The sequence below is a fragment of the Phycodurus eques genome, chromosome 12, assembly GCF_024500275.1.
Source record: "Phycodurus eques isolate BA_2022a chromosome 12, UOR_Pequ_1.1, whole genome shotgun sequence".
Lineage (NCBI taxonomy): Eukaryota > Metazoa > Chordata > Actinopteri > Syngnathiformes > Syngnathidae > Phycodurus > Phycodurus eques.
The window spans coordinates 24,555,357-24,573,575 of record NC_084536.1 but is presented as its reverse complement, the minus strand read 5'-3'; the positions used below and the strand labels follow the sequence as shown (position 1 = coordinate 24,573,575).

General features: G+C 45.8%; 1 protein-coding gene across 1 annotated transcript; it reads left to right on the top strand.

Annotated features, from left to right (window-relative positions):
- Positions 1-5,921: 5,921 nt before the first annotated feature.
- Positions 5,922-15,096, top strand: vtcn1 (V-set domain containing T cell activation inhibitor 1). Its single transcript, XM_061692387.1, has 5 exons — positions 5,922-6,012; positions 6,222-6,286; positions 8,796-9,155; positions 13,779-14,033; positions 14,131-15,096. The coding sequence occupies exons 1-5, from the start codon at positions 5,981-5,983 to the stop codon at positions 14,256-14,258; spliced, it is 840 nt and encodes a 279-aa protein (XP_061548371.1). The 5' UTR covers positions 5,922-5,980; the 3' UTR covers positions 14,259-15,096.
- Positions 15,097-18,219: the final 3,123 nt, after the last annotated feature.

Here is an 18,219-nt window from a genome sequence, read left to right as displayed (position 1 = left end):
ACTATTAATGTTTATTATTATAATTAATTCGTTTTATTTAAAGGTGCCGGTACCGTACAAACATCACGAAAAGAAATCAAGCAATACAATAAAAATAACAGAACAGCACAGAAAACATCAATTAAAACAGTAGATGAAAAGTTATTAGGCAGTCTGGAATAGCTGTGTCTTGAATTTGGATTTGAAGAGGGCTAATAAGTCTGTTTTTCAGAGGTCAGGTGGTTCCAAAGATGGGGGCAGAGCGGCTGAGGGTTCTGTCCCCCAAGGTGAAAAGACAGGCAGAAAGGATGGTGAGGTGAATGGAGGACAAAGATATAAAGAGAGCAGGAGTCTCATGTACAAACACTTGCGTGGATTTCCTACTAAAACAAATACAAAAAACGTCGTACGCACAAAAATATCCAGATGAATGAAACTCTGCGTACTCATGAATCCAAGCACATTTCATGAAACCCAGATGACAGATTGACGGTAGCACCTATGAGACTGCAAAACTCCTTCCAAAATCACGAAATGAATTGGGGACCCCTATCAGATACCACATTATTGGGGATACCATAAAACTTGAATACCTGATGTATCATTAATTCGGCAGTGTCTTTAGCTGAGGGGTGTTTCGGAAGTGCAATGAAGTGTGCCATCTTAGAGAACCTGTCCACGACTGTGGGAATGGTGGTATTGTGGGAATGGTGGTATTTCCACCATTCCCACAGAGATTACCGGAGGCCGGTAATCTCGTCACAAAGTTTACAGAGATGTCTGACCAAGGACGCTGTAGTATTGGCAGGGGTTGCAACTCCCCAGAAGGACGTTTATGAGAGGGCTTGTCAGCAGCACATACCTGGCAAGCATTGACATAGTTGATAACATCCCTTCCAACATTGGGCCACCAAAAGGGCTGTTCCGACCACAGATTGAGTTTTGGCAATGCCTGGGTGACATACAGTCCGGTTAGTGTGAGCCCAGTGGATGACTCTTCCCCTTAAGGTCGGAACCACATAAAGCCTGTTTTCAGGGCAACTTTCAGAGCTAAGAGTGTTCTTCAGAGCCTCTTTTACCGCAGTCTCAATATCCCAAACAAAAGCAGAAATGAAACATGACTCGGGCAAAATGATTTAGGGTCAGACAAAGAATATATGTGATAAAGCGTCTGGTTTACCATTCTTGAAACCAGGTCGGTAGGGTAATGTGAACTTGAATCTCGTGAAGAACACAGCCCATCTAGCCTGCCTCACATTTAATCTCTTAGCAGATTTAAGATATTCCAGGTTCTTGTGATCTGTCCATACTAAAAACGGTGTATGTGCCCCCTCTAGCCAGTGCCTCCACTCCACCAAAGCCATCTTGACTGCCAGCAGTTCACGGTTACCTATGTCATAATTTCTCTCGGCTGGAGTCAGTTTCTTGGAGAGATAAGCACAAGGATGTAATTTACCGTCCTTGAGACATTTCAGAGAGAGCACTCCTCCTATTCCGGCATCAGACACATCAACTTCTACCACAAACTGATGTTTGAGATCTGGCAACGTGAGGATGGGACCGGAGGTAAAGCTCGATTTTAGTTTCTGAAAAGCTGACTGACAAACCGGGTTCCACACAAAGGGTCTGTGTGGCGAGGTAAGATCCTGCAAAGGAGAGGCTATAGAACTGAAATTTCTAATGAACTTTCTGTAGAAATTAGCGAACCCTAAGAACCTTTGTACGTCTTTGCGTGACGTGGGAGTGGGCCAATTAGTCACGCCATCAACTTTGCAAGGGTCCATCTTGATTTCACCTGGAGCCAGCACGAACCCCAGAAAAGAAACGGACGCCTTGTGGAACTCACATTTCTCAGCCTTGACATATAGTTGATTCTGCAGTAACTGCTGCAACACAGAGCGGACATGAATAATGTGAGTCTCCTCATCAGGGGAGTATATCAAAATACCGTCCAAATAGACAAAAACATACACATTCAACATGTCACGCAGGACATCATTGACAAAGTTCTGGAAAACAGCTGGAGCGTTAGTCCAAAAGGCATCACCAAATACTCATAATGTCCCGTTGGTGTGTCCATTCATCCCCCTCCCTTATCCTGACGAGATGATATACATTTCTTAAGTTTAGTTTGGTGAAAACTTTGGCTCCCTCTAGGAACTCAAAGGCGATGGAGATGAGAGGAAGAGGGTACCTGTTTTTCACAGTTATGTCATTGAGACCCCGGTAATCGATACAAGGTCGCAGAGTCTTGTCCTTTTTGTCCACAAAGAAAAGTCCGGCTCCCGCAGGGGATGTAGATGGGCGAATGATCCCGGCTGCCAGTGCTTCTTCCACATACTCCTTCATAGCCTTGTATTCTGGCCCTGAAAGAGAGAACAACCTCCCTCGTGGAGGTGTGGTTCCAGGCAGCAAGTCAACTGCACAGTCATAAGGTCGGCGGGGTTGGCCTTGGACTTAGAAAAATGTCCTGGTAACAGGTAGGCACTTGAGATAAGTCAGGATCCCCTGATGGGGTCTGCATTTTCATTTGAAACATCCCTGAACATCACATGGAGGCTTAAAACAGTTCTGGGTGCAATTGCTGCCCCATGACATAACCTGCCCACAGGACCAGTCAATGTTGGGGTTATGTAATTTTCAACCATGGGTTCCCTAAAATAAGGTCATGATTCATGGCGTCAAAAACATGAAAACTAATGCGTTCCGAGTGACAATCAGGAAATGTCAATGTGAGTGTTTGGCTGCGGTGAGTGACCTTGCCCTATAAAACTGCCGTCTGCAGCATAGGTGTTGCAGTGGCGTTTTATTTGAAAGGTTCTAAGGTGCATCCGTCTAACGAGGAGGGAGTTGAGTAAGTTTGCGTCAGAACCAGAGTCAATTAATACAGGTGTATGAATTTCTTGATTAGGAGAGCATAGTGCCACTTTAGGAGGAACCCGGGCAGGGTCTTCCTTAATGAAATTCAGACTCACCTCTCCCGTACCCTTGCTTCTGGCACCGGCAACCCTGACGTGACAGCTCACGGAATGACCCAACTGCCCTTCTGTCAGCCGGCGTTGACGTTCCTCAGGGGAGAGATGGAACCTGCCCAGTTGCATGGGTTCTTCCAGTGGTGACGCTAGCCAGTGGATTGAGACCGGAAACAGGGGATCTGCCTTGGTTTGGCTGGTCACCGAGGCTCCTCCTCCAAGTGCGCGGTGACGCAGCCCTCCGGCAAACTCCGTCCAGCTCGTGATCCCAAAGCCTTTTGTCGATTTTTATGGCGAGAGCGATGAGAGTGTCCAAGGCGGTCGGCAGGTCTAGTGGGACCAAACAATTCTTGACGACGGGGAATAGTCCTTGAAAAAAATGCATCGAGTAGTGCCCTGTTGTTCCACTGACTCTCAGCTGCTAGAATGTGAAACTCAATCACGTAATCTGACACCCTGCGCTTGCCTTGTTGTAAGGTGACAAGGGACTGAGCTGCCTCACGATCTGGTGTGGAATACTGGAATATTTGCTCCATCGTCTTTATGAAAGAAGCCCAAGAATGACACGAGGCGGAATTGCGGCTCCATTCAGCAGTAGCCCACGCCTCCGCACGACCAGTCTGGTGGGAAATGACAAACGGCGATTTTTGCCCGCTCAGTGGGGAAGGCAGCTGCCTGCAGCTCAAAGTGGAGTTCGCACTGAGGGATAAACAGCTTAATATTCCCAGAATCTCCAGAGAACCTCTCTAGTCGAGAGAGCTGCGGGCAGACAGCAGTGGAGGTGGCAGGTGGCTGCATGGTGACTGCTTCACCTGGAAATGGTGATACAGTGGCGGTATCGGGTGTTGTGCCAACTGGTTCCTTCTTCTGAATCATTTTCATAAGAACTTCATCGTTGTGCATGGTTACCAACCATCTCTGTCCCATATGAACTTTAAACTGTGAGGCCACCTGTCTCATCATAATATCCTGCAAGCAAGCTGCTCATCCTGCTTCGACAGGCATTGTCCCTGCGCTTGAAGGCCTTTGCGCACCGGGTCTGAGTCTGCTGGGTCCATGTCATGGCCACTTCCTTCTGTCATGAAGGGAACAGAGGATAGGATCCAAAAATGCACAGCCTCCACTACAAATGGACAGTTTCAAAAAGAGAGGTTTAATATACGGGGAGAGGTCGGTACAAAGACAGGCAATCCGAAAAGGCAACAGTATCCAAAAACGTGAGACAAAAAGGGAAGGTCGATAATCGGAACAGGGTCTAGTCTTACTGTGAGCCTGTGGAAACGGGGAATGCTGCAACGCGACAAGGTACAACGAACTGGCGACCAGAAAGAATGAGACATGAGGTTAAATGCATGGGGTAATTAGGGTGAACGAGGCACAGGTGGTGAAGATCTTCTCAGGAGCAGCTGTGTACGAGACAGGGGGAAGACAACAACCAGAACACAAACCCATGACATCGCCATGCTTTTGTGCGTATGCACCTTTTGTACAACGTGTTGAAGGTCAGCAAGATATGGTGGGGTGCGTGGCCTGTTTTATTACCGTATAATTTAAATAATATGATTACATCCTGTTGTATGTTTAAATTATTTTCCCTTCTGCCCCCGGGGTGGCAGTGAACCACACAATTTTGATTAGAGCCCAACAATCACAACAACTGATCGACTGTGACATCAGTATTTTGGAGGCTGAAAATGAAAACAATTGCTGAAAGCTCCAGCAAAAAAAATCATATTTAAGGTGGTCTGCTAAAAAATGAAATAAATTATAATTTCCCACCCACAGTTTTGTTTGAGGAAAACAATGTCAGGGCTGCTGTTTCAGCACCCTGAGTCCAGCCCGTGCGTGTGTGTGTGTCATGATTGCTTTGCAGGGTTGACGTGTTGGAGTCTAGCAGCTGCACCTGCCTAATTACTGCTCTTAAGATACTCTGGGACTCCAACTTGTCACCAGACTATCAACGCTCTACGTCGAGTTCGTAGCCAAGCCACCTTGCATATCTACTTTGCTTCCTGAAGACCTAGTGAGTTACCTCTACCGAATGCTTGTTCTTTGTCCCCAGTCTGCCATCTGCCCTTGCTCCCTACAAACCAGTCCTCACCTCTTGCGGCCCACCGACAACCCCGGACTCATACCCTGCCAAACCGGTCCTCGTTGGAACCCTGCCAATCCCGGATTTAGTTCTCGGACTTCCTTTGTTCGCTTCCAAGCTGCAATAAACCTTTATTCACAAACTCACCACCCTGTCCTCTCTGCGTGTGGTTTGTCTTCAAAGTGTTTTTAGCTAGCCTGTTGTGCAGTACATTATGCATGAAAAAAGATGCTGCACAGAAGAGAAAAAAAGCGATACTTTTGACACTGCAGCGGTGTCAGTTTTAAAGCTTTCAAACAAACATCAATATACCAACAGTTTAGAGACATAAGAAAGTGCAAAACGTGAATGATAATCCCCCAGCCTCCTTCACGTTCTACTTCATTGAAGCCAACAGAGCATGAAACAGCTAGCTGGCCGATTGTCTGCTAGTTTCATTCCTATAAAATCTTTGGAGAAACACATCAATATAAGCAGCAACCCGAATGCAATGTACACATGAATGTGCAGTGGCTGTTGGAAGCTGACACTGGTCATGTGTAGACGCCATGAGATGTCACTCGTCCATGTGCCCGTGTCTGTGTGTGCCAGCGGGCGACACAGACTGGCACACTGCGCTGTGGCTGCTTATTGAAACACTGCATGCGCTGGGTGATAATTTGTTTTACCGCCATGAGATGTAACTTAATGTTAACTGCATGTTTTTGCAATGTGGGAGGAGGCTACTCTTTTCTTGACAGTGGAAATCAGCTTGATTTTAACAGGCCAAATGAGCAGCAGCACACGCCTTAAGGTAATATTGACTCATGGTGTTGTATTTAAGATGCTCTGTGTCAGTCACAAGTCACCAAGATCATGTTTTTTTTCCCCACCAAATTTGACTTGCCGTTTGACTTGAACAAGTTTTCCTCCTAAGGTGTTTGCGTGTGACCCACCCATGGCTTCACTGGGACAGATCATCTTCTACATGTGAGCATGCAAAGTGTGCTATTTTTAACACAACTATAACTATACTGATCAAATTGATCTATTATTAATCCAAAATGGGGCCAATCAGAGTTGCTTTGTTATAATGAATGGTTGACAGTAACCTTGGGTAATCACTAATTCTGGCGAAGTCGTGTTGCATGAAAGCTCATTGTATGCATGTGTGTGTGTATGTGTCTGTGTTTGTGTAGCATGATCGCGCTCATTGTTGTCTTCTCAGCGCTCATCATCTTCATCTTGTCCTTTACGCTCTCAGGTAGGCATTTAAAGATTAACCAAGTCAGCAAAACAAAGTTTGCCATATTTATGCTTATATGCACCTAACATAAGGAAATTCACTTGACGCTACACAAGGTGCTCCTTACAATACTTCAATAGTCTGGTTGTTGTAAGGCTGAACATACGAGACGACCCGTTCCTTGACAATGATTGTACAAACATGTTGATGTCTTTTTCCCATGTGTCACTGTTGTGTTGAAAGCAATTGTTGCTGTCCAACAAGTATTTTACGTCACACCAGACCGCGTGGTCATCAAAGTATCTGTGTCATGTGTGTGATTCTGCCGCACTTGTGCAGGATCCTTATGTAAATGAGTCACTAGCCCCTTTCACACTGCGCAAAAAGCTGGCTTTATCGCGGTCGGTGTCCTGCATGAACGTACCACTTTAAAAATGGGTCTTGTGATTTTTCCGGGTTTCAAAGTGGTATCAGGGACATTGACTGCGTGGGATAAAGATAAGGGAATACCAAAACACTGTGACATGAGTGTGCAGTTTCACTCCTGACACACACTGAACAGCAAACAATTTTTGCTGTCTGACTATGTTATACAACCCCAATTACAATGAAGTTGGGACGTTGTGTTAAACATAAATGAAAACAGAATACAATGATTTGCAAATCATGTTCAACCTATATTTAATTGAATACACTACAAAGACAAGATATTTAATGTTAAAACTGATCAACTTTATTGTTTTTAGCAAATAATCATTAACTTCGTTCCAAAAAAGCTGGGACAGGTGGCAAAAAAGACTGAGAAAGTTGAGGAGTGCTCATCAAACACTTGTTTGGAACATCCCACAGGTGAACAGGCGAATTGGGAACAGGTGGGTGCCATGATTGGGTAGAAAAAGAGCTTCCCTGAATTGCTCTGTCATTCACAACAAAGATGGGGCGAGGTTCACCTCTTTGTGAACAAGTGCGTGAGAAAATAGTCAAACAGTTTAAGGACAATGTTCCTCAACGTACAATTTCAAGGAATTTAGGGATTTCATCATCTACGGTCCATAATATCATCAAAAGGTTCAGAGAATCTGGAGAAATCACTGGATGTAAGCGGCAAGGCCGAATGCCCATGACCTTCGATCCCTCAAGCGGCACTGCATCAAAAACCGACATCAGTGTGTAAAGGATATCACCACATGGGCTCAGGAACACTTCATAAAACCAATGTCAGTAAATACAGTTCGGCGCTACATCCGTAAGTGCAACTTGAAACTCTACTCTGCAAAGCAAAAGCCATTTATCAACAACACCCAGAAACGCCGCCAGCTTCTCTGGATGGACTGACGCAAAATGGAAAAGTGTTCTGTGGTCCGACAAGTCCACATTTCAAATTGTTTTGGGAAATTGTGGACGTCGTGTCCTCTGGGCCAAAGAGGAAAAGAACCATCCGGACTGTTATGGACACAAAGTTCAAAAGCCAGCATCTGTGATGGTATGGGGTTGTGTTAGTGCCAATGGCACGGGTAACTTACACAACTGTGCAGGCACCATTAATGCTGAAAGGAACAAACAGGTTTTGGAGAAACATATGCTGCCATCCAAGCGACGTCTTTTTCATGGACGCCCCTGCTTATTTCAGCAAGACAATGTCAAACCACATTCTGTATGTGTTACAACAGCGTGGCTTCGGAGTAAAAGAGAGCGGGTACTAGACTGGCCTGCCTGCAGTCCAGACCTGTCTCCCATTGAAAATGTGTGGCACATTATGAAGCGTAAAATACGAAAACGGAGACCTTGGACGGGTGAACAGCCGAAGCTGTACATCAAGCAAGAATGGGAAAGAATTCCACCTACAAAGCTTCAACAATTCGTGTCCTCAGTTCCCAAACGTTTATTGAACGTCGTTAAAAGAAAAGGTGTGATAAACATGACCCTGTCCTAGCTTTTCGGGAATGTGTTGCAGCCATAAAATTCTAAGTTAATGATATCAGTTTGAACATTAAGGCGGTACGTTGGGCGACTGGTGAGAGCGTCTGCCTCACAGTTCTGAGGTCCGGGGTTCAAACCCCGGCCCCGCCTGTGTGGAGTTTGCATGTTGTCCCCATGCCTGCGTGGGTTTTCTCCGGGCACTCTGGTTTCTTCTCACATCCCAAAAACATGCATGGTAGGTTAATAGACAAGTCTAAATTGCCTGTAGGTGTGAATGTGAGTGCGAATGGTTGTTTGTTTGTATGTGCCCTGCGATTGGCTGGCAACCAGTTCGGGGTGTACCCCGCCTCCTGTCCGATGATAGCTGGGATAGGCTCCGGCACTCCCGCGACCCGAGTGAGGATAAGCGGCTCAGAAAATGGATGGGTGGATGGAGTTTGAACATTAAATATTTTGTCTTTGTAGTGTATTAAATTCAATATAGCTTGAACATGATTTATGTTTAACACAATGTCCCAACTTCATTGGAGTCCCACCAGTTGCTTATCTGCCTGATGTGTCTTTTTTGCAGAATCTGTGAAAGTTTCTTGTGTCTTTATCTGTGAAGGCAGTTTGTCTCTGGTGCAAAGTCTCAACAGACTTCCTGTGGCCAACCTCGGCAAAGACCACATGCTCAGCTGCTTCCTAACCCCAGACAGTCAACAAAGTACACTCAAAGAGGTGTCTGTCACATGGAGGAAGGAGTCGCTGGCTGGAATCGTTTACCGCTATGAGGATGGTGCCGAGAGCAACAGCGGGCAGGACTCACTGTACAGCGGCAGAGTAGAGATATTCAGTGACGTCTTGGTGAAAGGAAATGCCTCACTGCTGTTGAGGAAGGTGCGACGCAGTGATGCGGGCGAATACACATGTTCGTGCAGCCACTCGGGAGGCAGCGGGAACGTGAATATTGTCCTCAGGACAGCAGGTCGGTAAACTTGACTTTCCTGTTGTACTGTGTTTACTTCCATAATCAAACAGCAGGAACCTGCAAATGGAAGTGAAAGACAGTTTTGTCACTTGTCAGTCAACTATGCCCTCTAATTCGACGTGTAAAATGTGTGTGTGTGTGAGAGAGAGAGAGAGAGAGAAAGCTTCATAGACTTGGCTTGGGATGATTAAAAATAAAAATGATGCGATTGTGAACGTTTCAGTACAGCTAAGTAAAGTAACGAGGGGCGGGACGGTTTATGATAATTGGCTGAACATTTTGTTTTGTTTCATAGGCATGCAAAATTCTCTGTTTTTCTCTCATTCTCATTTATTAATGAGGCGAACCAGTTTGCACTCGAGAGCAGAAAGGAGAGGCCATATAATGCCAACCGCTGGATGGAGAAGAAGTAACGCCAGCAGTCAGTTGTGTACATTTAAAAAAAAAAAAAAATGTGCGGCGATGTTTGCGGGCATGACGAAAGAGTCAGGTGCCATTTTTGATGAATAATAGATCAAGATGCCAGGTGCATTGTATGTCTGCTGTATGGGATAACTTTGCATATATATATATATATATATATATATATATATATGTATATATATATATACATATATATATATATATATATATATATGTATATACAACCCCAATTCCAATGAAGTTGGGATGTTGTGTTAAACATAAATAAAAACAGAATACAATGATTTGCAAATTATGTTCAAGCTACATTTAATTTAATACAGTACAAAGACCAGTCCTGGAAGCCGTAACCTTATCGTGGTGGAGGGGTTTGTGTGTCCCAATGATCCTAGGAGTTAAGTTGGGTCACCCATGGCAAACAGGTCCGAGGTGAGGGACCAGACAAAGCACGGCTAAAAGAATCCTATGATGAAAAATCTAAGTGGATCAAGATTTCCCTTGCCCGGACGCGGGTCACCGGGGCCCCCCTCTGGAGCCAGGCCTGGAGATGGGGCTCCTATGCGCCCATAGGGCCCGGCCGGGCATAGCCCGAAAGGGTAACGTGGGTCCCCCTTCCCAAGGGCTCACCACCTGTGGGAGGGGCCATAGGGGTCGGGTGCAGTGCGAGCTGGGCATTGGCCAAAGGCAGGGACCTTGGCGATCCGATCCCCGGCTACAGAAGCTAGCTCTAGGGATGTGGAATGTCACCTCTCTGGCAGTGAAGGAGCCCGAGCCGTTGTGCGAGGTCGAGAAGTTTTGACTAGATATAGTCGGACTCGCGTCCACACACAGCTTGGGCTCTGGTAGCAGTCCTCTCGAGAGGGGTTGGACTCTCTTCCACTCTGGAAGAGAGGCGGTGTTCTGTTATTGGACTTCTGTGCTCGTCACAGCTTGTCCATAACGAACACCATGTTCAAGCATAAGTGTGTCCACACGTGCACTTGACACCAGGACACCCGAGGTCGCAGTTCGATGATCGACTTTGTGGTCGTGTCATCGGACTTGCGGCCGCATGTCTTGGACACTCGGGTGAAGAGAGGGGCGGAGCTGTCAACTGATCACCACCTGGTGGTAAGTTGGCTCCGATGGTGGGGGAAGATGCCGGTCCGACGTGGCAGGCCCAAACGTATTGTGAGGGTCTGCTGGGAACGTCTGGCAGAATCCCCTGTCAGGAGGAATTTCAACTCCCACCTCCGACAGAACTTAACTCACGTTCCGGGGCAGGCGGGCGACATCGAGTCCGAGTGGACCATTTTCCGCGCCACCATTGCTGAGGCGGCTGACCGGAGCTGTGGCCATAAGGTGGTTGGTGCTTGTCGTGGCGGCAATCCCTGAACCCGTTGGTGGACGTCCTATCCTATCGGGCCTTTTTGGCCTGTGGAACTCCATTGACGTTGTGAGCCAGTGGGGAGAATACTTCGAAGACCTCCTCAATTCCCCTGGCACGCCTTCCCATGAGGAAGCAGAGTCTGGGTTCTCTGAGCCGGGCTCTCCTATCTCTGGGGTTGAGGTCACCGAGGTGGTTAAAAAGCTCCTTGGTGGCAAGGTCCCGGTGGTGGATGAGATTCGCCCGGAGTTCCTCAAGGCTCTGGATGTTTTGGGGCTGTCCTGGTTGACACGCCTCTGCAACATCGCGTGGACATCGGGGACAGTGCCTCTGGATTGGCAGACTGGGGTTGTGGTCCCCTTTTTAAGAAGGGGGACCGGAGGGTGTGTTCCAACTACAGGGGGATCACACACATCAGCCTCCCTGGTAAGGTCTATTCAGGGGTTCTGGAGTGGAGGGTCCGTCGGGAAGTCGAATCTCAGATTCAGGAGTAGCAGTGTGGTTTTCGTCCTGCCCGTGGAACAGTGGACCAGCTCTATACCCTCGGCAGGGTTCTCGAGGGACTTCGCCCAACCAGTCTACATGTGTTTTGTGGACTTGGAGAACGCATTCGACCGTGTCCCTCGGAGAGTCCTGTGGGGGGTGCTTCGGGAGTATGGAGTACCGAACCCCCTGATACCGGCTGTTCGGTCCCGGTACGGCCGGAGTCAGAGTTTGGTCCGCAGTAAGTCGGACTCATTTTGTTTTCCGGTGAGGGTTGGACTCAGCCAAGGCTTCCCTTTGTCACCGCTTCTGTTCATAACTTTTATGGACAGAATTTCAAGGCGCAGCCTAGGCGTAGAGGGGGTCCGGTTTGGTGGCCTCAGTATTGCATCTCTGCTTTTTGCAGATGATGTGATTCTGTTGGCTTCATCAAGCCGTGACCTCCAACTCTCACTGGAGCAGTTCGCAGCTGAGTGTGAAGCGGCTGGGAAGAGAATCGGCACCTCCAAATCTGAGACCATGGTCCTCATTTAGAAAGGGGTGGCGTGCCCTCTCCAGGTCAGGGATGAGATCCTGCCCCAAGTGGAGGAGTTCAAGTATCTTGGGGTCTTGTTCACGAGTGAGGGAAGAATGGAACAGGAGAATGACATGCGGATCGGTGCAGCGTCTGCAGTGATGCGGACTTTGTATCGATCCGCCAGTGGTAAAGAAGGAGCTAAGCCGAAAGGAGAAGCTCTCGATTTACTGGTCGATCTGTGTTCCTACCCTCACCTATGGTCACGAGCTGTGGGTCGTGACCGAAAGAACAAGATCCCGGATACAAGCGGCCGAAATGAGTTTCCTCCGCAGGGTGTCCGGGCTCTCCCTGAGAGATAGGGTGAGAAGATAGATAGAGATAGGGTCATCCAGGAGGATCTCAGAGTAGAGCCGCATCTCCTCCACATCGAGACGAGCCAGATGAGGTGGTTGGGGCATCTGATTCGGATGCTTCCCAGACGCCTCCCTGGTGAGGTGTTTCGGTTACGTCCCACCGGGAGGAGACCCCGGGGCCGACCCAGGACACGTTGGAGAAACTACATCCTTCGGCTGGCCTGGGAACACTTCGGGATCCCCCCAGAAGAGCTGGATGAAGTGGCTGTGGAGAGGGACGTCTAGCCGCCCCTCCTAAAGCTACTGCCCCCGCGACCCGACCTCGGATAAGCGGTAGAAAATGGATGGATGGATGGATGGATGGAAAAGGACGACACGTGGTGGCGAGCGATAACGGAACCAGCCGAAAGGAAAAGAAGAAGAAGTTTGGCCCAGGTGCAGTATGTACCTAGAGTCCTAGATAAAATTAAAGCAAGACAGCACCTCACAACATCAGAGCGACTAGTTTTATCCAACAACAATAGTTGTGCTGCAAGAGAAGTGATTTGAAATTTTGCAGCGAATACATGACGGGCATCAGGGTATTGTAAAGTGCAGAGAGAGGGTGGTGGCCAGGAAATGGTAAATGGACTGCACTTATAAAGTGCTTTATCTGCACTATCACAGTGCCCGAAGTCTCACATTCACCCATTCACACACCAATGGGCGACTGCTGTCACACAAGGCGCTGCCAGGCCCACAGGGATCCAAATTAGGGTTCAGTGTCTTGCTCAAGGACACTTCGACATGCAAACAGTTGGAGGCGGGATTCGAACCAGTTACCCTTCGGTCATCATCCTTGGTGTACCAGAGACTTCTGAGGAATTTGGAGAAGGTGAAATAGACAACAAACACGATGAGGAGACATGACCACCAGTTGCTGATCCACCTCATACTATATCTCCTGCTGCGACACCAACAACTCCTGTACGCATCACATCGAGTGGCAGAAAGTGAAGCCACCTGACAAGTACAAAGACTATGTGACGTGATTAAGTTAACATACTGTAGCTTGCATCCAAAGTGGCGGAATAATCCACTGCAGCTATGTGGTGATTCTCTAGTAGTCCACCCAGATCACCATAGTGTGAAACTGTTTTTGTCTGTTCCATTGAAGACTGTTTATGACCAGAAGTAACCGTTAATGTGTTCTGTATGTTCTATTTGGGAAGGTTCTATATTATGGCGGAAGGATATATGACATCATGAAAGTGTGTATCGACCAAGTAAGGTAGAGCCGTTTGATCAGCCTCATGGTGTCCTATGTGGAGAGCGACAATAAAGCTCACAAAAGCCAGTCGGCTTCCACTGGTCATTTCCACATTACACTACACTAATGTCCGTCACAGTGTTTTGTTTTGTTTTGTTGAACATAAAAGGCTAGGATATACTGCACATTTTTGATGGTGCACTCATGATTTCTTTTTCCCTCCTGATAGCTTTCACAGCACCCACATTTACATTGTCAAACGGTGTCCTAACCGCTGAGGCGAGCAGGTGGTTTCCCAGGCCCAATGTGACATGGCTGGATGCTGACGACAACGTCCTGCAGTCGAGTACAGACTTCCAGCCGAGCTCCGGGGAGATATTTCGTGTGGTCAGCACACTGCGATCGGTCAACGTCAGTGACACATACAGCTGCAGGATCGGGAATGACCTGGTGGTGGCACACTCTGATGCCACTGTGACAACAGGTCAGTCACCCAGTGAAAGGAACCCCGTTGCGTTTAGGAGCTTTCTACTGTATTTCAAAACCATAGAAACATTTTCCTTTTATGTCGTATTTTCCAGGCTCTGATGTTACCAAGGAAACATACTTTACCTACAATGCTGCATCAGCCCCGCTAGCATCATATTTCAGAATTATTCTGTGTGTGTTTTGGGTTAATGTAATGCAACACAAATACTTCACAAATTAATATAAATGATGTTCTGATGTGTCACAGAGATGAAGAAGTAAATCGTTCAGGTATATTAAGTGCGGTGGCCTGGTAGTGCAAAACAATATAACAAATTAAGAAACACTTTTACATTTCAGAAAACAAATTACCGCAATTTCTCGTGTATAATGCGCACCCATGTATAATGCGCACCCCCAAAGTTGCCCTCAGAATTCTGGAAAACCCTTCAACCTATGTATAATGACGTTTTACAATGCATGATTTTGCTTCTACCAATATGATCAAAACATTAAGTATTATCTGTATTTAGTTAGTTTTTTCAAAGAATTATTCTGAAGTTAAAACACTTTATTTGAACACATAATACTTTCTTTTTATTTACTTGCTCTTATTTTGAAATTCACAGCCCTGCTTTTATTTCTTTAAATGAGAATGTGTTGTGCTCATATGTTTGATTACCCAGGCGGAATTTGTAAGATGTGTGCAATTATTGAAAGAAAACATGAAGGACCAGGCGAAACACATTTAATTTTATTTTAATGGGATTCAAATTAAACGGTCAAGCATTTCAGAAAAGCAATATAATTAAACAAAACATAATTATAAAGAAATGAATGATGGTTGTTGTTTCGTCATCAGTCGTATTTAAAAAATAAATAAATAAATAATAATAATATTTCACAAATTCTGCCTGGGTATGTAAACTTATGAGAACAACTGCAGTCATATGTACCCGTCATATTGGAATAAAAGTGTAAGCTATACCTTTTTCATTACCACTAGGTGGCATACTAGAATGAAAGTATACAACTTTTTTATAACCTCTAGGGGGCGATGGCATATTGGAATGAAAGTGTACAGCTTTTTCATAACCTCTAGATGGCAGCATACATTTATAAAATGTGAAAGTCTGTCATTTTCTCCTATACCTATGTATAATGCGCACTATTGACATTTGACAATTTTGTAGGGGGGGGGGGGGGGGGGGGGTTGCGCAAATTATGCATGAGAAATTACGATGCCAAAAGACTTGTACATTTCATAAAACAAATTAACCGAAGCAGAAACATTTTTACATTTTTGAAAACAAATTAACAAAAAACGGCTGGTTAGAGCGTCTGCCTCACAGTTCTGAGGACCGGGGTTCAATCCCCGGCCCCGCCTGTGTGGAGTTTGCCTGTTCTCCCCGTGCCTGCGTGGGTTTTCTCCGGGCACTCCGGTTTCCTCCCGCATCCCAAAACATTCTCTAAATTGCCCGTAGGTGTGAATGTGAGTGCGAATGGTTGTTTGTATGTGCCCTGCGATGGGCTGGCAACCAGTTCAGGGTGCTGCCCGATGATAGCCGGGATAGGCTCCAGCACGCCCGCGACCCTAGTGAGGAGAAGCGGCTCAGAAAATGGATGGATGGAAATTAACAAAAGCCAAAACACTTTTGCATTTCAGAAAACAAATCAATAAAAGCCGAAACTCTTTATTCATCAACATCACGTTACACCTGCGTAGCCTACCCTTCCCACGATGCAGGAGCCAATCATGTTGAAGCTGGACTGTTCTTGCCGAGAAAGGCTGTGGGATTTCTAAGAATGTCTGTGAAATGGGACGTTCCCTTTCCGGGTTCCGAGTCTCAATTGGCATTTGTTTCGTCTTTTGTTAATGTGTTTTCTGAAATGTAAAAGTGTTTCCCAATTTGTTATATTGTTTTTCACTTCCAGCCATTTTTCACTCAAGCCATTTGTATATCTTACATTTTGTATAATTTGCTTAAAATAAATATGACTGCAGAATTAATTAATGTATGACATTGTGATTGCTGCATTTATTTTAATTTTTGATACTTACACGATGCCTTTCATAGAGCTGCAAAGAAAAATGTATGCCAACGCTTCGAAATGTTTGTAAAATTTCCACATAAATTGGTAATTTGATCTGATCTAAGTCACAACAATAGACAAACAGTTTTCTTAAAATGATTCCACAAAAACGTCCATGTTTTTATTTACGTACACATTCACAGTGCAGGTCCTCAACACTCAGCAAAGGGTCAGAATACTGACTCATGTGATTTGTCAGTTTTTCTTTTTAAATAAATCTGTAAAAAAAAAAAAAAAAAAAGATTGTTTTCTGTTTTTGTTCTAATGGAGTGTCGTGTGTACATTGAGGAAAAACATGACAGATTTTAGTAAACGGTTGCAACGTGACAGAGTAAAAGTACTGTATGTGCAGTGCCGTGAAAAAGTATTGGCCCCCTTCTCAAATTCATAGATTTTCGCAGTTTCCCCTCTTTAACGTTTAAGATCATCAAACATATGTAAATATCAGACAAATATAAACCAAGTGAACTTAAAATGCTATTTTTGAATGGTGATTCCATTTATAAAGGAAAACTAACTCTTCAAAGTTACCTGGCCCTGTGTGAAAAAAGTAATCCCCCCCCCCCCCCCCCTTGTTAAATCACAACCTTTGGTTAATTTTCACTGATCACACCCAAGCCTGATCACCTCCTCAAGAAATCACTGACACAGAACCAGTCTGACCAAATCAATTCAGACAAAAAAGATCGAAAATAGCTGCCGCAAAACGATCCAAACAAATTCAAAGCAGTCAAGAAATAAATTGACGTCCATCAGTCTGGAAAGGGTTAACAAATCCATTTCTCAAACTCGTATTCCAAAGAAACCATAGGGAGAGCCTTTAACCTCAAATGGAGAAATGATGGTGTCGTGTTGAACCTTCCCAGAAGTGGCCAGCCAACAAAGATTACCCCAAGACAACAGCGATGACTCATTCAAGAGGCCACAAAGGAACTCGGGACAACTTGGAGAGAACCGCGGGCCTCCAACGCCTCAGTTCAGGTCGGTGTTCGTCACACAACGATAAGGAAGAGACTGGGCAAAAATGGCATCCACGGCACAGTTCCAAGGCGAAAACCACCGCTGCCCTCGTCTCACTTTTGAAACAAAAAGCAAAGAACATCGGAACTATTCCCAACACTTTTGGGAGAATTTCTTTCTGGACGAATGAGATGAAAGTCGGGCTTTTTGGAAGGTGTGTGTCCCGTCGCAGCTGGCGTCAATGTAGCACAGCATTTCAGAAAAACCACAGGCAACACGGTGGTCATAGTGTGACGGTCTTGCGCTGCTTCGCTCGTTCAGGGCCCGGACCCACGTGCTGCGATCGATGGAACCGTCAATTCTGCTCTTTAAAAGAAAATCCCGGAGGAGAAGCCAGCGGTTGGCGACCTCAAGCTGAAAGCGCACTGGGGTTGTGCGGCAGGATAACAATCCGAAAAACTCGAGCAGCAAGTCAACGTCCGAATGGCTAGTCAACGTGTGGACTTGAATCCGATCGAAACGCAGTGGCATGACTTTCAAGAGGCTGCTCACGCTTGAAAATGTCATGGTCTCGGTTTTAGTTTGGACCGCGTCTCGTTTTGGTTGATGTTTCCCCGTGTCCCGTGTTGTTCAATTTGCATTGAGTTCCCTGGTTGACTTCGATCCTGGTCAGATCATTGTCATTTGCACTCACTTGCTGTGCGTCTCTTGTCGTGTTTTGTTTTACGTGGTGGCGAGTTTACTCTTTGTTACTCCGAACCTTGTTTTTTTTGAGACTTTTGTGAGTTGAGTATTTCGTTTTCCGTGGGCCTTCTCAGCCTCGTTTTGAGTTTTTGGAAAATAAACCCTTTTTTGACATTTGTGCTTTGCCTGCCTTGGTTTCCTGCTTCGGGGTCCACTGTGACGCAAACCGTGACAGAAAACCCTCCATCAGAGAGATTGAAAAGACGAATTGCTTGCTCTGGAAAACACTTGATGTCAGTTGTTGGGGGCCACTACTTTTCACAACACTGTGTGGAAAAAAACAAAACAAAAAAAACAAAGATAACTCAACTTGTAAAAGGTCCGCAGTTATGTGTAAACTATGTAAAATTATGTAGAATCAGGGCAACTATAGTATGAAAAGTTGGTATATGAACTCCTGCCAG